At 43.1% G+C, this 19,870-nt stretch overlaps 1 protein-coding gene across 5 annotated transcripts in view; it reads left to right on the top strand.

The window, feature by feature from the left end:
- The window catches only part of ASTN2 (astrotactin 2), a 999,842-nt gene that overhangs the window by 553,049 nt on the left and 426,923 nt on the right, over nt 1-19,870 (top strand). For all 5 annotated transcript variants that reach the window (XM_054500794.2, XM_054500795.2, XM_054500792.2 and 2 more), the window contains one exon: nt 5,117-5,267. In XM_054500794.2, coding sequence (XP_054356769.1) covers nt 5,117-5,267 — 151 coding nt within the window. The remainder of the gene's footprint in view (nt 1-5,116; nt 5,268-19,870) is intronic.

The following is a 19,870-nucleotide window of genomic DNA, read 5'->3' as shown; positions in this document are numbered from 1 at the left end:
ACAGGCTCTGCCCATTCTGTCCTCCTCTGCTAAGACAGAGAGATTGAACACACATTCTTACGGGCCTTACTGCTAGGAGGGCTCTGACTTGCCCAAGACACAGAGTAAGTTGTTAAAGTTTAACTCAGGCAGCTCAGGACTTGAGGTCAGGCAGATTCGAGTGCACAGCCTGGCCTCACTGCATCATGGCATTGAGAACTGGAGCAAGTGACAGAACTTCCCTAAGCCCCTGTTTCTCCAGCTGCACATTGGGTATAAAACTGTCATTTCTAGGGCTCTTGTGAAAATCACAGGGAATATTACAGGAAGGGAACCTTGCACCATGCTTAACACATAGCAGGTGCCCAGAAAATCCTAAATAATGAAGAGGATGTTGGTAGTTTTGGTGATTGCTGGCAAAGCTGGGATTCTCACCCTGGTCTCCTGATGCTACAGGGCAGTGTCTACCAGTCCAGCCTGCCTCTGCCCCCAGTGCTCTTCCATTCATCTCTTTGCTGCCCCCCCCACCCCCAGATTGGGGCAGCTCTAAGATCCAACAGACCCTAAACCCTGGGCTCCACAAGTGAGATGAAGGATTGAGCCCCCGAGTTAAGAAAATGCCAGTGTCTGCTTTGAGTTAAGAAAATGCCAGTGTCTGCTTTAAGCTTTTTTTCCTGTCTTGTGCTCAGATTCTTCATTCCCTAGCCTGACACAATCACTTTTCTTAACTTAGTATGGCCCCTGTGTCAGGTCTTTGTGTTTTAAGTAATGTTCCCCTCATGTAACTGATGTTTATGCAGAATCAATCCTTTTAAAAGTGGACAGTTTTGTATTTTTATAGCTTGAACTGTCTCTAGCTTCCAGAGAAAGGTGACATGTTTTTGCTTGTTTTTCACTTCCCTTTCCTTGTTTCTTTGTTGTTGTCTGTCTCTGCTCTCCATGGCTCTGTGTTTTCTTTTTTTTTTTTCTTTTTTTTTTTTTTTTTTGAGACAGAGTCTCACTCTGTCGCCCAGGCTGGAGTGCAGTGGTGCCATCTCGGCTCACTGCAACCTCTGCCTGCTGGGTTCAAGCGATTCTCCTGCCTCAGCCTCCTGAGTAGCTGGGACGACAGGCAAGAGCCACCATGCCCGGCTATTTTTTGTATTTTTAGTAGAAACGAGTTTCACCGTGTTGGCCAGGCTGGTCTCGTACTCCTGACTTCAAGTGATCCGCCTGCCTCAGCCTCCCAAAGTGCTGGAATTACAGGCATGAGCCAACGCGCCCATCCTGTGTTTTCTTTCTTTTCTTTTCTTTTTTTTTTTTTTTTTCTTTTTGAGACAGAGTCTCGCTCTGTCGCCCAGGCTGGAATGCAGTGGCGCGATCTCGGCTCACTGCAAGCTCCGCCTCCCGGGTTCACGCCATTCTCCTGCCTCAGCCTCCCAAGTAGCTGGGACTGCAGGCACCCGCCACCATGCCCGGCTAATTTTTTGTATTTTTAGTAGAGACAGGTGTGTTTTCTTTCTTACTCAGTGTCTTTCTCTTCCGTTTCATTCTGTCTTTCTGCATTTGTCTCCTCCTGCTCTTTTTTCTCACTCCCCCTCCCACCTTCTCTCCCTCTCCTCGGCACACTTACACATTTGTTCTGTTTACCTTGAGGATGTCTCCTCTTTTCATCTGTTTCTTATGCCTCTGTTTCTCTCTTTGCTTTCTTTTTCCAATTCTATCTTTTCATTTTTATCTTTTCACGTCCTTTCTCTCCTCTATTTGCCTTTCTTTTCCTGTCTGTCTCTATGACCTGTTGTCCCTCTATAACTCTCTGTCTGTCTGTCCCTCTGTACCTTTAGATCCCTTTATCTGTTTCCAGGTGACTATATGTGTTTCTGCCTCTCTGTGTCTCTTCTTTCCTTCTCAGCAGTTTCTCTACCTGTTTATCTCTTGTTCTCTCACTTTCTCAGGTCCCTCTTTTTTTTTTTTTTTTTTTTTTTTTTTTTTTTTAATCGAGACGGAATCTCACTGTGTCACCTAGGCTAGAGTGCAGTGGTGGGATCTCGGCTCACTCCAACCTCTGCCTCCTGGGTTCAAGCAATTCTCCTGCCTCAGCCTCCTGAGTAGCTGGGGTTACAGAAGCATGCCACCACACCTGGCTACTATATTGTTAGTAGAGACGAGGTTTCACCATGTTAGCCAGGATAGTGCTGATCTCCTGACCTAGCCCACCTAGGCCTCCCAAAGTGCTGGGATTACAGGTGTGAGCCACCGCACCCAGCCTGGTCCCTCTGCCTTATCTCCTTCTCTAACTTTCCCTTTTTTCTTCTCCCTTCTAGGGTATTAATATTTTAATAGGCTTAATGTCTTCCCAGGATCCTCAACTCTCTTCATGATGCAAAAGTGGCAAGTCTCCCCAGAGCTTCATTTCAGGAACTGTTAATTCTCTCCTCCCATAAACCTGTCACCTCGCTCCCTACAAAGTTAGGAAGCAAGGGATAACCCTGCAGCACCTCACCCTTCTCCTTTGTCCCTGTGCTGCATCCCTGAACACAAAGGATTTGGAATGGGGACCCAGAGTTGGGGAGACAGAGAGGAGTGCCCTGCTGAGGAGGTTCTTAGTGAAAGTACTCATTGGTGAAGACTGCGTCTAAGCTTTTGGGTGTTTTCTGTGTTTCGTTTGAAAATGTTTACCTAGAACACTTTCCTTCCAGACTCTGTGCTGGGGGCTAAAGAGAAATGAATAAATCTTGAGCCTTTTCCTTTAAAAGCTTATACTCTCTCGGGGAGACTGTGAAGCTGATAATTAAGATCAATAAATTAAAAGATTTAGCCGCTATGCTCGCAGGGAAAAGGAATTAATTCTAGTAGGGGGAGCAGAGGTTTCACAAAGGCGGTAACGTAAAGCTACTGTGGAGGTCGGGAGTCAGGATCTTGCCTGATGTCACTGCTGTGTCCCCAGCACCTAGCATTGTGCCTGGTACATGGTAAACACTCAGTAAGCTTGTAAAATATATGAATGAATGAATGAATGAATGAATGAGTGAATGTGAAGGGTTTTCAAAGATTCTTAGGATTTCATCAGGTAAGCATTTGGAAATGGGCATCCCAGGCAGAAGGAAGAGCATGATTAGGGATTGAGAGAGGTGCCTGCAGGTACCACACCCAGATCCCCTCTTCAGGGCCAACCCACCCACCCACCAGCTGTGGCTGTCAGTGACTAGGCATTGCCTTCAGCGTCAGAGAACCGGCTTATCCAAGTATATCCCATTCCAGACAGCAGCCCCCACCAATGACTGGCTACTGTGGGGATGCAAAGGCCTGGATTCCTTGCCTTAATTCAGGACATCTATAAAGGGCCTTCTCAGCTCCAGAGGTCCCTGCAGGAACAACTGATACTTTAGACCTGCATTGTAGATCAGTCTCTCCTTTTACCAAATCCTGCCTTCTTCGCTTACCTTTTTTTTGTTTTTTTTTTTTCTGAGACAGGGTTTTGATCATGGCTCAGTGTAGCTCAAGAGATCCTCTCACCTCTGCCTCCTGAGTAGCTGGGACCACAGGCAGGCTCCTCTAAACCCTGCTAATTTAAAAAATTTTTGTAGAGACAGGGTTTTGCCTCATTTTCTAAGCTGGTCTTGAACTCCTGGGCTCAATCAAGCCTCCTTCCTAGGCCTCCCAAAGTGCTCGGATTACAAGCATAAGCCACCATGCCCAGCCCTTCCTCTCCATCTACAGATGCATCTCCCAAGAGGGCTCGGCAATAAACTTCCTGCATGTAACTTTCCAGTTTAGAACCCGTTTTCAAAGATTCTGTGTTCAGAGAATGAGACGAGGCCTGTGCCTAGTGGATAGAGATATGAGGAGAGGATAAATGTGGCTGGACAGGTTACCAGGGACCAGATTATGAAGTCCGAGTGCCAGAGAAACTAATTTATATTTCTTCTCTAAGTACTGGGAAGCTATTGATCAGAGGAGTATCTAATTAGAGCTGGGATTTACCAAGTTCACTGACAGTCAGTATGAAAGATGGGACAGAAGGGATAAGACTGGAGGCAGGAAATGAATTAGGAGTTTCAAACCTGGTCCAAGCCTGAGGTGGAGAAGAATGGGAGAAGGTATGCAAGATGGTGCAGAGACACCCCCTCTAGTGTGTGCTAGCCTCTTCCTGCTTCATGTGTGGATGCAGGCATTTCCCTTGTTTCACAGCTCTGGACCTCATGAGGCACAGACCAGGGAGGGATATGTGCCTCTTCTCACTGCCCATGGTGCTCCTTTAAAATCTTTTGTAAGTATGGGAATCATATACCCCAGAGCAAGTGTATCTCTTATTTTGGGCCCTTTCTGCAGAAGACAGCATCAGAGGCTCCCATCTGTATCCTCCATTGTAGAGAATTCCATCTCACAAAATTTTGGCAGATCCATGGATTGTGGTATCAAGTCTAGTCTTATCTTTTGAGAACCTCATTTGGGAGGAATCATGTATTTCTCTGGAATCCCATGACATTTCCAACAACTGTTGCTGACAGTCTTGATGGTGTGACTTATATGCAATCATCTGAAAAATAAGGATCTAGGGCGCTAGAGGGTCAGACTCCTGTGTCTGTGTCTTGGCTCTGCTGTTTATAGACTGTGGGATTTGGAGTCAGTCCCACAATCTTTCATGGTTTCAATTTTATATTCACAAAGTTGGAATAATAGGGATGTGCCCAACTGCAGAGTTGCTACAGGAAGCCCTGAAATCTGTAGAAACAGGTAGGATGCAAGCTAAGAGTCAGGTAGTGAGAAGAGCCTTCTCTTTGGACTCAGCTGGAAGTTAATACAAACTTCATTTCTGTCACATTGTAAGCTGCTAGCCTTCAGCAAGATACTTCATCTTGCTAAGCCACGGTTCCCTTATGGTAAAGTGCACATCTCGTGACTACCTCCAAGAATCATAAGTATTTATGAAATAAAGAGTATAGAGTTCTAGGTCCATTTCTCTGTATCACAACTTGACAAGCACCGTGTCATACTATGGTATACCTGTTGTTGTTTCCTTTTTATAATATTGATTATTATTGTTTTCCTGATTATAAATAAGTTTTGGTTTCAAATGTAATGAATTCACATTATTTTTTTTTTAATCTAAGGATCCAAATGTCTCTGGGGTTTAACCATCCCCTTTCTCTCCAAGGGAAGAAGCGATGCTGTCCACATACTTTGAAACCATCAATGACCTGCTGTCCTCCTTCGGGCCAGTTCGTGACTGCTCTCGAAACAATGGGGGCTGCACTCGCAATTTCAAGTGTGTGTCTGACCGGCAGGTGGACTCCTCGGGATGTGTGGTAAGTGCCCATTGGCCCGGGAACATGGCATTGGCCTAGGTGCTAAGGCCACCTGCTAGAAGCCCTGCCCTGTGAGGGAACGCTGGTAAGGAGGATCATACCCACACTACCTTTACCTGCCTCTGCGACCTTCAGCATGCCAGCCTACCTTGGTTTCCTCACCTGTAAAGTGAGATCATTAAACCTACCTCTTGGAATTGTTGGAAGAATGAAACAAGATATTATAACTTAAGTGCCCACCACACAATAGGCCTTAGAGAACTTCTGGCCTTCAGAAGCTTACAGTCCATTTGAGAGTAAGACAGGGCATGCCTTACCTCTGTGAATACAATAGTAGGGGGGATGTCAATGAGTTGTAACTAGTACGGACAGGTGCTTTGGTGTGGTCTGGAAGAGAAAGTTTCAGCTGGGACCTCAGTTTCATAGAAGGCTTCCTTGGGACGTTGGCTTTTGGCTTTGGCTTTGGCTTCAAAAGATGAGTCAACTTACATTAGGGAAAGAGGGGAGACAGCCAAGCAAAGACATGAAGGAAGGGAGAGGCAGCCTTGTTTGCTTGGAATTTTAGTATCTAGTGTGGGTCAGGGTCACACAAGAAGATGCGGGAGGGTTCCTGTTGCTTGGAGAAGGGTGTGCCAAAACTGATGGTTTTATAAGAATGACCTAAGACACAGAGTTCGACCTCTACAAGCTTTTATTCTACAGAGGAGATTAGGTCCCAGGAACCTGACTTTTTAACGTGTGTGTGTGTGTGTGTGTGTGTGTGTGTGTGTGTGTGTTTGTGTGTGTTGGGGTATCTTGAAAATACACTTGGGAAACATTGCCACATAGGCTAAACTCAGCCTGGCATTCAATGCTCTTCTTTCTGTGGTCCCTTTTCAGTTTCTCCAGCTACGTCTCTTATCGCTTCATTTCAATCTACACTAGAGCCTAATGGAGCTAATTAGATGGAGTTCTGTGAACCTGCCTGCCTGTTTCATGCCTCAGAACCTTTTCTTGTACCTTCTCTCTGCCTAGAAAGAATTGCTCTCCAAGCCTATGAAGCAAACAAGTGAACATCTTTCCAGAGACATCTCCTTTATAAAGCCTTTTCCCTCCCCCCAGGTGACCCTCTTTTCCATACAGTATCCTTACTGTATGCTGTACTTAGCTTTATTAAGTCACCTGTGACACATTATAGCATAGACTAGCTTTTCAGTTTATGTTTCTTAAAAAACTGAGGGAGAACCCAGGGAATCTGTTGATTCAGCTCAACACCCCAAAAGTACCCATCTCAGTAAATAAAGGAAAAAGACAGAAGAAGAAGAAGGGAAGGATAGAACCAAGGTTGGGAATCCTGCTCTGGACTAGGCTCTGTGAACAAGACCCAAGGGAGAGAGAACACACACTTGGCCCTTAATGCAGCTACACACCAGCTGAGAAACAGACAAAGGTCAGGAGATCAATATGAAGAAGAAGCTTCTAGAATGAAATAATGCAATGAAACTATATTTGAGACTCAAAGATCTTCAGAGGTGAATGGGCAATTAGAAATTTTAGTGATTAGAATTCTCAGGATTACAAGTGATAGAAACTAAACTCAAACTAGTATAGGCAAAAAAAAAAAAAAAAAAAAAAAAAAAGGAAATGCATTGGCTTAAGTGGAAGTCTGGAGAAAACTGGATTGAAGGACTCAAACAATGTCATTGGAATCCCCCTCCTTATCTTAGCTCTGCTTTCCTTAGCACTGTGCCATTCTTGGGCCAGCTGCAGGCTAGATGCAAGTCTTACAGGACAAAAACACCTCTTTCCTAGTACCTTCAACTACTGTCACCAGATTCCTTCTCATTGTGCCAATTTGGTTCTCATGCCCATCTATCCCTGCACCAATTGCTGGTCCGGGGGATTAACTGGGTTCATCCCAGAGCAGTCATGCCTGGAGCTTGCACCAGGAGGCAGCTACACCTGAAATGCAAGGCCCTACTGCAAGGCATAGACTCTCAAGAAAAACTGGGGTGCTGGCAACAGGAGTTGTAGATGCTAGATTGATATACATCAACAGCTGTCTGCCTCAGACCATTGAAACCTAACCCTTCATATAGCACATTGGAAATGTGCTAGTGGGGAAGAGGAGGATTTGCTGAAGTCTTAAACCCAGCCAGTGGACAAACAGCTCAAAAGGATGTCCTGTGTTGTGTCCAGAACGTGAGGCTGACCTTTTTCAAAGGATTAAGTTGTCTGCCTCTTCCCTTTTTTCCATTAGTTCTCTTTTCTCAAATTAATTAAGCTCCTTCTCTTTTAGGATAGACATCCCATAGGAATGAAACCTCAAATGCAGAGGGGTGTGTGTGGTGTGTGTGTGTGTGTGTGTGTGTGTCTGTGTGTGTTTGTGTGTAGGTTGGGCTTGTCTCTCTTTGTCTTTTATTCATATAAACTGGAAAAATTAAAAGAGAGAGAGAAAGAACATTCATTCCGTAGGGGATAAGAGAAGATTCAACGGTCTGATGAAGTTGTCAAAGACCCTCCTCTCTAGATTAAGGATGTAAATTTAAAACCACTACTTCAGGATTCAATGGATGTAAGGCTAGCTCCTCTCTGTGCTTCAGAATAGACAGGGCAATACCACATTTGTCCTGAGATTTTAAATCCCTTTCATTTCTCTGTAGACTCTCCATCATGTCTGTAAAGAGAAACTTCTTGTAGCTCACCTTCTAAGAAATTCTTTCAGGTATTACATGATAATTCCTTATATTTTTAGAATACTTTAGCATTCTCAAAGCATGTCTACAAGCTAAGAGCTCATCCTCACAACAAACCTGGGCAGTAGATTCCCTCAGGAATGTGGAAACAGGCTCAGGAAGCAGAGTGACTTTCCAAGGTGTTACCACCAGGTGGCAGGGTGGAGGACCAAGATCATGTCTCACTATCACTCCTTCTGCCACTTTGGCTTTCTTTCCCACACTGGGAGCTGAGATGAGTTCTCACTGAAGAATCATGGAAAGGAGGCTGGGCTGAGTGAATTGGGCTAAAGCCTGGATTTAGGCATTAGAATGACCATAGCTTTGGAGTCTATGTTGACTTCATTAGCATCAGTTTCTTAATCTTTCAAAAGGGAGCAACGGTACTTACAGATTTTTCTAAAAAAAAAAAAAAAAAAACTGAAAGAGCTCAAAGAATATAACTGGCAATGATTTGGGATTTACAAAGTACCATTTATGAGTGAGATAATGAGACCACATTACTGATATTTGTATGTAGTGGATATATTTGGGGCCACACAAATTTAGGAGCACAGCGTATCTAATGTTCTATTACGTTTCTGTCACTGAATTTCATTTCGTTTCTGTTCCATTGTTAGTGGAAACTTAATTCTAGTCCATTTCAGTTTTTTTCTGCCTCCCACCTCTTAACTGAACATTTTAGTTCAAAGGGCCAATGTACCTGTAAGGCCTAGGAGCTAAGGGCATGTTTGATGCTGGGCCATCACTTTTTAATCTGGTACCTGCTGCATCACTTGGCCCTTGTCCATCACTCTCCTTCCTCTCCATTCCCACCTGACTCACAGGTGTGTAGTACAGCTGCTGCCTCATCCACTTTATTCCACCACAAGGTCATTTAAGACCAGCTGGCTCTGTCCATCAGCTAGTTTTTCCAGCCTCCAGAGGGCCTGAGAAATGTCCAACAGTTCCACCTGGAGGATCTGAGGAAAACTGTCTAGAGTTCTTTTGATCTAGACGTGCCAGGAAAGGATCTGCACTTGGCTGTTTTCACAGTGGGGAGGAGCACTCACCATGCTTGCTGTCAACCTGTGCTATATAGCAAGTGATGCCCAGAACCCCTTTGCCTTCATAGCCCTCAAACCCACCTGATATTCTGCACACCCTCATCCCCTTCATACACTCATGGGCTTAGCCTGGTGAGGATAGAGGATGGGACCCCTTTTAGGACACTCATTAGCATTTTCTAGATTACTTTGTTTGACTTCCAACATTCCTCTCTTCCACCAGCTCAAATGACCTTCTCTTCTTTGTGGAGACGAGGGAAGATAATTCTCTAACAGATCACAGATTCTTTTATTGTTTTATTATTGTCATTATAATGATGATTATTATTTTACCTTCTATAATCGCTCTACCTTCTAGACCTCAACTTTTGAAACACAAGATTTTAAAAATCTGACATATTTTTGCTGAGCTTTCTGGTTCTGCTGTGGTAACCTTCCCTTTGGATAATATGTTTCTCATATAGGTAATTGGCCAATTGGAGGATGGCCATAAGATGTGTAGTAGGCAAAATAGTGGCCCCTGCAAAGATGTTCACATCCTAATTCCCAGAACCTGTGACTGGTATGTTACCTTTCATGACAGAAGCAGGAATTAAATTTGCATACGGAATTAAGATGACTAATTAGCTGACCTTAAAAAAGCGAGAGTATCTTGGATTATCAGAGTGTGCTCAGGAAAGCAGAGGAGTGGGGTAGAAAGAGGCAGCATTGCCAGCTATGAAGTTGGGGGAAAACAGTTACGTGCTAAGGAAGAGAAGTGGTTTTTTAGAAGCTGGAAAAGCAAAGAGAAAGACTTACCTCTGGAACCTCCGGAAAGGAATGCAACCCTGCCAACACCTAAATTTTAGCCCATTGAGACCCAAGTTGGACTTTTAAATTGTAGAACTGTGAGATAATACATTTGCGTTACTTTAAACCACCAATTGCATAGTAGTTTGCTACAATAGCAATAAAATACTGATAACAGGTAAAAGATCATATGAGGAGGGTGATACAGTAAATAATATGTAAATAATTATGCTATTATTTTTATTTTCAATTATTTCCAAGGAGACCATATCCCTTGACCAGTAATAGAGGAAGTAACAGTGAATGAAACATCAGAAAAGAGAGGGAGCCTGTGTTCCCCTTCAGTGCTTCCAAGAGTGAAAAATTGTTGTGTATTAGAAACGTTATAAATCTGACAAACATAATGATGTCAGCATGGCACAGTTTGAAATATAAGCTATGGGTCCATTTATTCTGTGTGGCAGTATAAACACTGCAAAATTTTAATCAAGATAGAGAACAAAAACAAAGAAAACTGTAAGCACTTAATCACAGCATCGTATGGAGGACCCTTCCACCAACATCTCTAAGTAACTGCTGCCCCCTGACGCATTTCACTAATGCCATTCTTTTATGTTTTTCTGGTTTTCCCACCATGGGAAGCCTTTTGATTAACCCAACACCAGACAATCTGGTGATCACAATCCATCCTCCTTCACCTTTTTTGAAGTATCAGTTCATAGCTCACTTTCCTGGTTCCAGCTTTCTGTTGTTGTGTAACAAACTAACGCAAAACTCAGTAGCTTCACACACTCTTGTTTTGTCTATAGATTTGTGAATCAGGACTATGTGGAGGGTGTAGCTGGTTTGTCTCTGATCAAAGACAGATGGGGCATCTGGGACTGGAGGAGTCATTTGCAGAAGGGTTCCTTTATTACCTGTGTGGGGCTAGGACTGGCACCATTGGTGGTTGACACTGGCTATGCTGGACCTGAGCTGGGGCTGTCAACTGGATAGAGGATTTGTTCGTGGGCTCCCCATTTGTCTTGGGCTTCTCACATCATGGGACCTGGGCTTACCAAGGGACCATCCCAAGATCCAGCGTTCTAAGTGCCTAGGCAGAAGCTGCAAGGCTTCTTAGTCCCCAGCCTCAGAAGTCTCAGAACATCATTTCCACCACATTCTATTGGTCAAGCAGGTCAATAAGGTCAGCCCAGATTCAAGGGGGAAAGAGCTAGATTTCACCTGTCAATGGGAAGAGTAGCAAAGAATGTGTGATCATCTTTAATCTACCCATTTACCCATTGCATGGACACAGACAAGGGCTACCAGAGCCAGAAGGGACCCTCTCCCATTATACAAACAGAAAAACAAAGGCCTAGAAAGATACAGATACAGAAATTGCTCAAGTTCATGTAGGGGGGTAGTAATACAACCTAGATTTAATTCCAAGACTCCCTTCCAGTTGCACATTCCAACAGCTAATGGCCCCATAGCATCAGCTTTGTCACTGTATAGTATAATTATTTATTTCACAACATTCCTGTACCCAGCACTGTGAATGGACCAGGAGCAAAACACCACAAGAGTTAAGCCTTGTTTTATAAGCCCTTTCAGAAGACAAGACAGACTTCAGCAGGACTGCAGCATAATCTTGAACACACCACTTTGTTTCTCTGTGTGAGAATTATCTAAGAGGATTGGTGTGAATATTGCAGAGAAAAGAGTGGTCGTAAGACAGAACTGGCACTCACTGGGCACCTACTAAGTGTTATTTTGCCTATATTCATGGCAATTAATGCCTGTAACTGTCACCTACCCGGAACTATCATGTCCATTTTACAAAAAAGAAAAGCTAGTAATATAAAAGCAACTATCCATACAAAGACCGTTCCAAGCACGGTTCTAAGTGCTTTGCTTCTTTTAACCAACCTTATGCTCACAGTAATAATATGAGCCAGATATTATTATTACCTTCACTTCACGCATGAGAAAAATGAAACTATCTGGTAGGAAACTGGGGTATGTGGAGAAAAATAATGGGAAAGGATAGAAAGGAGGGGCAACATTGAATAGTCAGGGCCTTCATAGAAAGGACTAAGGGAAGTGGAAGGATTTGCATACTCGCTGGGTCCTAGAGTGATGGTGTCTTTCAGGAGGAGCCTCTGTGGTCAGTTCTTAGCCCTGGCTCTGAATTCCAGAACAATCTCATACCAATCCCACACTCCTCAACCCTACAAATCACCCAGTCACATTTCTGCCGCCTCTGCCCCATCTTTTTCTTTTTTCATTTTGACCTAAAAAACCATCTGGCCTGCCAGATATTAGGAAAGATCATAGGATCCCTGATTGCACAGAGGTGCTGAGAGACAACAACAAGAGCTGCCTTTCTAAAAGTCAAGATGAATAAACATGGATTTCCATTTAGTATAGGCCAGGAACCTTATAGCACTGCTCAGAGGGAGGCAAAAGCTGGAATCTGGTTCAGTAGGGCAGAGAGACCGGCTTTTCTCCATTCCTCATCCTTTCCCCCTCTTAATGACTCAATTGCAGTGTAATTAAAGGAACAAAACTCAAGAGGGATGGGGAAGACTAGCAAGAAGAGTCAGCAGAGCGAGAAATCGCCTTGGAGCACAGCCCAGGCACTGCTGACCAGGGAAAGCCCAGCCCTGTCTGCCTGGGCATGTAACCCTCCTACACGGTGCAGGTGGGCTGAGCCTCCATGGGGTCTAGCCCCTGGAGACTTGTTTTTCCTTTCCAGAAATGGACTTTCAAAGCTAAATTTATCCCTGTAGATCAGCCACATGGGGTATGATAGATTCAGAAGACAACTGAGACAGGTTTTGCCAAAATCCAAAATGAGAGGACTGATGGTTGCCCTATTTTTCTTTCTAAAAATTATTAGAAAGATGCAAAGGCAGCAGGCAGGTGTCTTTATGGGAATAACTTCAGGCTCTTGGGTTGGGAAACAGGATTTACAGGATGACACATCTCCCCCATGGTGTCTTCATCAAAGTATCCTCTGGTCAAATAGGTCCACAGACAGAGAATTCTCTATATGTATTGAATACCTTGACCAGTAATACTAGGCCTAATATTATTAAAGCTACTAAAAAATAAATGAATAAATGCTATAAATAATATCAGGCCTAGTATTACTGATACAGATATATAGAGAGAACATTTGAGTACTAATTATGTGCCTGGCCCTGGAAATTCTCACAGCTACCTTATAAGGAAAGCATTATCATTAATCCCATTTTATCCGTGAGGAAATAGAGTCAGAAAGTATGAGAAACTTGCCCAAATCCAACCAGCCAGGTAAAGGCAGAGGAAACTCCAAACTCTGTCAAACTCCAAAGCTCGTTCTCTTAATTCATCAGAAGACAGATTCCCAAGGCTGAGAATAGTTCCCTAGGGATAAGGCGAATGTCCCCAATGTCAGGGAGCATAAAGGGAGGGGCACTTTCTTCTCTTTACCCTATATCAATGTAGTATTCCTCCTCCTCTGCATCCAAGAGATCCAGAGGAAGCTAAAGAGGATGAGTATTGGAAAAGGACCCAGGAATAGTCAGTAAAGAAGGAAATTGGAACTGTATTGGAAAAGGACATAAGAATAGCCAGTAAAGAAGGAAAATGGAACTGTACTGTGTCCGCTGATTCAATGCCTGCACACAGGACTCAAAGTTTGGGAAATGAAAAGGAGGGAGTAGCTCCTCAATCAGGAGCGTTTGCATCTTTCCAGTCAGTGCATTTGCATCTTTCCTTTATGAATTTGGAGCAGGCTGGGCGGGTAGGTGGGGTAATAGGGTTTCCAAGATTATTGTGTGTGGCGTTCTCATAAAGCCTATGCACCCTTTTATGACATTAAATATTTTATTCGTCTCATGACATTTGAAGCCTTCTCTATTTTTACCCTTATTTTATTTCATTGGGACTTGGATTTGCTTGGTCTGATGATATTTCTGGTAAGCTGATTTTATTGTGTGGAAGTCATTATCTGTTAAGGTCAGGAAGCAGCCCCCCTTTTTCCAAAGTGATGGGTTTTACCCTTTGATTCCTGAAATAATGGTTGGGGGGAATAATGAGAAGGAAGCCCCAAATTGGAGGCAAGAAATGGAAGCTGCACTCCTGGTTCTCCCACCTGTTGTCTGCAAGCCGTACATAAATCACTTCTCCCCCTACCATCTCCCACTACCATCCCCAACCTTCGGGAAGACACTATAGTGCTTAAGTACACAGTTTTTAGCATCAGAGAAACCTGGGCCAAAATCTTACCTTGTCATTCACTAGCCATGTGACTTTGGGACAAGTTACTTAAAGCCTCTGAGCCTTGGGTTCCTGTTGAGTAAAATGTGGATAATACTGTGTATGCCTGCCAAAGCTGCTGTTAGGACCAACTGAGAATGCATACGCAATGGGCTAGAACATGGCCCTAAGCAAGCACGAAACATGGTTGCTATTATTATTATCTGATATCTCATGCAGGGTTGAGGATGGTGGTGGTGGCAATGATGAGAGCTAAAATTGTTTGAGTGCTTGCTATGATCCGAGGCTTCTGAGGTGGATCTCATTATTATCTCTTTTCTTACAGACGGGAAAACTCAGCCAAAGAAAACTTAGATAATTTGCTCAGGACCACATAGCTACTCAGTTCTAGAGCAGGGAATTTGGGCCAAATTGGGCCAAAGCAGGTTGATACCAAAACCCTTAACCAGGACAAATTCCTATATATCACTAATATTGCCTAATATTTCATGAAGGGGAACATACCAGCATTTGCTTTGTCTTCTGGTTGGACATGTTGATTGCTTCCAGATTTAGTCTATTATAAACTGTGCTGCTCTGAGCACGTTTGGGCAGAAGCCACCTTCTGTGTTTTGAGCTGTTTCTTTAGAAGAGATTCCCAGAAGTCTGTAAGGACAGCTTTCAAATTGTATTAGTGTTTCATGATTTGGGTGAAGATGTGGGATGGATTTTTTCAAAAGGAGCAATAGAGCATCTGGTGTTCCACACTGTTTTAGGTGCTGCTTTTCTTCCAGAATGCAACCCAAGGGCAGGCTAGGGTATTTGGCCTAAAGGGTCTCTGATCGGGAGAGTGATAAAATAAATGTAGTACATTTGAGAATGGAGTCCAGTGAAGTGTGCACTGTGTCTGTGAGAGAGGGTCCAGATGCAAGAGGCAATGCAGAGGAGAGTAAATGAGGCCGTGGGTCTGCTGTCTCCTTGAGGGTTTGAGGAGGTCAGAAGCCATGACTACAGAATTTTTAGTGGCTGTGCCAAGCACCAGTGAGTGTCTCCTGAGGCATCAGAATGCTGATCATTGGACACCTTCTCCTTAGCTCCGAAACGAAAAGCTGGAATAATTGTGTTCATCTTAATTATAATAATAGAATTTTTGCATTCATAAGGTATTTTCTCCATCTGATCATCAATCTTCCTTTAAAGTTTTTTTTGGTTTTCTAAAAGTAGCTCATTCTCATTATAAAATAAAATTAATTTGTACAGTGTTGAAATGTGTAAAGAAAAAAACTCAAGGCCCCCTTTCTTAACTACTCACCCACTTTAGATAAATGTGCCATGGTTTGGTGTATATATAGATAGATATATATCCTTCTATACACTTCTTCCCTATGCGTATGCAAATATAAATAAGAATTTATATATGTAACTTTAAAAATGGAAGCATAAAAAGCATACAGTTGTGTTTCTTTGGGACAATTTTCTAAGTCAGAACTACACATTCTGCTTTTCCTAGAGCTTTTCCATTTTTTTTTTTCTTTTTAAGACAACTGACTTCCTAGCTTGATCTTAACCATGTGTGTGTGTGTGTGTGTGTGTGTGTGTGTGTGTGTATTTTCCCCTTGGGTCATAAATAAAGATGATCAAATTGAGGCTAAAGAGCACGAGAGCTGTGCTTGGATAGAACCCAGGTGTCTGAAATTCCAGTGTAGGACTCTCTTCCACCCAGGATAACATGCTTTTATTTTTATCATCATTCTTTTGTCTTTTATCATAGGTCTTGAGGATAAGTGGATGACAAATGACATTATTATTTTTGTTATTAAATTTTATAAATCATAAAGGTATCCTTTTGCCTGTATTCTCCAGCTTCTCTCTGATCCCTGCTTTAAGAAGTCTTGACCCACTAGCCCAGGTATTTTGAAATCCCTTTCCCTTGAGGGAGCAAACAGTGAGAAGGTTTCATCAAACACTCAATAGCCTTTCTCCTCACTGAGAAAATTCTACCAGAGCTGAGTGACAGACGTTCCTAGAGAGAGATGGGCTAGTTAATCAGAATTCCAGTCCAGTGAAAAGAATAGACTTGTCCATGATTCAGAGTTAGATTCAAATCCCATCCCTGTAACTGGGAAGCTGTGTGACTTTGGACAAATTGCTGAATGTATCTGAGCCCCTCTAATCTGATCCATAAATGGGAATGATCCCTGCACCTTACAATATTGTTGGCCGGACCCAGTGAAAGTAGCCAGGCATGAGCAAAACCCAGGGCCATGACCTCCCTTCCTAAGATCAGGTCCTATTGTGTAGAGAGGAGCTTGGTGAGCTAGGAAACATAGTAACCTTTTCTGGCTTTCCTTGGTTTTCAGAAATTTTCTTCACCATCACTGAAAGGGAAGGGTGATTTTTCAGGCCCATGATCATGGGGATAATATAGTCCGAGGTGATGAAGGGACCCTGTTTCCCAACATGACTCTGTTTACTGTGAATCCTCAGCTACGCTCCTATCCTTCCTACAAATTCAGAGTTAAACTTGATTCTCTCTGGGGTATCTCCCTTACCCGCCACAGTCCGTAAGTCAAAGATGTACTTGGGTCCAGAGAGGGAAGACACTGCAGATAGGCCTTTATAAGAGCCAATGGGATTTGGCCCCCCTCAACTTACTCTGCAGAGCTGTTCTTTCATGCACATTGAACCTTAGGGAGAAGATGAGGTTCTCCATTGGAGGAATTTCAGGCAGATGTGGTGGAACTGACCTTCATGTTTTTGTTGTTGCCTTATTTAGGTAATGAAGCAATTCAACTAAAACGTATTTTTTTTAATTATGAAATTATTGTATGCACATACAAGAATATTTAGAACATATAGAGAAAAAATAAAGAACAATATCACTCATAGTCATGTCACCTCCAATAACTACTACTAACATTTTGACATGTTCTTTTAGTAGTTTTACTATAAGATAGATAGATAGATAGATAGATAGATAGATAGATAGTTTAGCAATTTTACTGTGCAATGTAATATATAGAAAAATGTGTAAAACATTATTTACAGTTTCGATACGAATTAAGCAATTCTCACCTAAACCATCACCCATGTCAAGAAATAGAATATTGCCTACATGCCAGAAGCCCTCCCCCAGCACACCCACCATGCCTCCATTTCCCGTTGTAACCCTGTCCTCCCTTCTGGAAGTGGCCAAGACCCTGTCTTTTATGCTAATCATGTTTTTTACAGTTTTCCCACTTAGGTATGCATAGAGCAGCTCTTTTATTTTATTCTTGACTGTTGGTAATGGATTCTCCAGCATCTAGCACATCTTATCGAGCAAGATCAAACTTGCCTTTGGTTGAAGCAAAAATTGGTTATTAGACAACCCACAGTTGAATTTTAGCTGCATTCAGAGCTCGACAACTAAGTACTGCTGTGTCAGACCCTCTTCTGGGCCCTAACATTAGAGAGATACTGTGTCCTAACTAGCAAAGAGCCCATAGTCTGTTTACAGAACTAGAAAATGATGCTTTGGATCCTACTGCCTAGAGTCACACATGGATCCTTCCTTTCTGCACAATGATAGGATGAACTTTCTCCTTCTGTAATGATTCCCTCCGGTGTAGACTCTGGTTTGGGCTGCTGCTTCTCTCTTTTGAATCTTTGGCACCCACATGAGCGTATTTATTTTTCTCCAGCTGGTACAAACCCTTGCAGGTTTTTTCCTAAGGCTCATTTTAAAATGTTACATCTTGAGTTCATCCTGGGTAAGAGGAGAACCTTTTAGGCAGGGGGTGGGGTAGAAAAAAAGAACAAATGTCTCAAATGACTTTTAAGTGTAACTTTGGATCTCTGAATCTTCATAACACCCCAGCAAAATGGTATCGCAGTCTCCATCCTGTGATTGTGGAAGCCAACTCAGAAAGGGAAGTGACATGTTCATTGTCACTCAGATAGGAATTGGCAGCATGGATATCAGGACTCCAAAATGAGGACTCCAGTAACCACTAGATGACATTGGTGGGAATTTGAGAGCACTGGTTCTGGGGTCAGGCTTCCCAGCACACAGATTCCTACTGTTCTAGTTGATGACATTGGGCAATGTAGCATCTGTGTTCTCATATGTACAACAGCATCTCAACATGGAGTTGTGGGGAAAGTTAAGGGGGATGATGTGCACTTCACCCATCAGTCAATATTTAGTACTCAGTAAATAGCATCTAGAGAACAGTCAGACAGGCTACTCGGGAGGCCTTGGGAATAAAACCTTGAAGGGCCCTGCCCTGGACTGGGTAGTTAGTGCCTTGCTGGCCTTGCTGTGGGTGTTGGAGTTGATCCTGGATTCCCATCACTTGTGAGTTTCCTTCCACCCACTTCCGTTCCCAGAACACTGGACTTGGGAACCTCATCCTTTTCAATCCCCTGAGGGTCCAACATATATGGCATCTGTCTCCATTCAGAGAAGGATTTTTTTTTCTTCTTTTAAATTGCTCTCTGCAACAAAAAATAAAATATGCATACCATCCAAAATTATACTCAACATAAGCTGAATAAATATATACCCACAGAAGCATATGCTCAATGGTTGCTGCTCTATGCTTTGCAAAGCCAACCAGCTTATAAAATCTTTCTCACTCACAGTCCGGGTGATCAATGAGAAGGTGTGATGTGAGGACACAGCCTCAAGCTGCTAATTGAGTTTTTAGTGACAAGAGATGGGGAAGAGACATCAGCCTGTTAAACCTAGCAGCATGGAAAAGTCCGTATGTCCAGCCTGCCCTAATGAAGGCCTGGCCCTGACCCCTGAATAAGTAGCTCACTGCTAAGCACAAGTTATTTGGTATCAAGCTGTACAGGTTCAAATCCTGTCTCGATCCCTTGCTCTTTAATGAGACAAGTTCCTTTAAACCTCTTTAAGTCTTAGTCTCCCAGTATTCAAAAAAAGGGTGAAATAATAGTACCTGAAAATTAATATATATTGGTGTTTACCCCTGTTTCTGGGCATATAACTTCTAAAATTCTTGTTATCATTAAAGTGATAAGTGTCTTTTGTATACTAATGAGTTGACTGATGGCTATCCACCCTTAGGTAGCTTCAGGGTGAGGACTGGTCACAGGAAAGACCAAGACATGATTAGAGGGTTGGGACTTTCAGCCCCACCCCCAACCTCTGAACTGAGGAGAAGGGCTTGAAGGTTAAGTTGATGACCAGTGGCCAATGATTTAATCAATCCTGTCTAAGTATTGAAGTGTGCATAAAAATCCAAAAGGACTAGGTTCAAGAGTTTCCAGAGAGTAGAACACATGGGGGTTCCTGGAGGATGATGTGCTCAGACAGGGCATGGAAACTCCGTGCCTCTTCCCACATTATTTGCCCTGTGCAACTTTTCCATCTGGTGATAATTGGTATATCCTTTATAATAAACCAGGGAACATAAGTATTTCCCTGAGTTCTGTGAGTTGCTGTAGCAAGTTAATGAAACCCAAGGAAGGGATTGTGGGAACCCTGATTTATAGCTGGTCATCAGAAGCACAGGTTTAGTAACCTGGGGCTTGGAATTGGCGGTGGAAATTGGAGGCAGTCTTGTGGGACTGGGTACTCAACCTGTGGGATCTGACACCATCTCCAGTTAGATAGTGTCAAAATTGAACTTAATTGGAGACACCCAGCTGGTGTCTGCTGAAGGATCTCCCAGAGAATTGGTTGCTGCCAGAGAGAAATTGCCACACACTTCTTGGTGACCAGAGGTCACAGAAGTGTTCTGTGTTGATTGTGTGGTGAGAGGGTATAATAGGAGAAACTGAGTTTGTTTTTCCTATGTCACACTACCTTACATGGTTG

Source organism: Pongo pygmaeus, chromosome 13 (genome assembly GCF_028885625.2).
Source record: "Pongo pygmaeus isolate AG05252 chromosome 13, NHGRI_mPonPyg2-v2.0_pri, whole genome shotgun sequence".
NCBI lineage: Eukaryota > Metazoa > Chordata > Mammalia > Primates > Hominidae > Pongo > Pongo pygmaeus.
The sequence above is the reverse complement of the archived record's forward strand: the minus strand, read 5'-3'. Positions and strand labels throughout refer to the sequence as shown.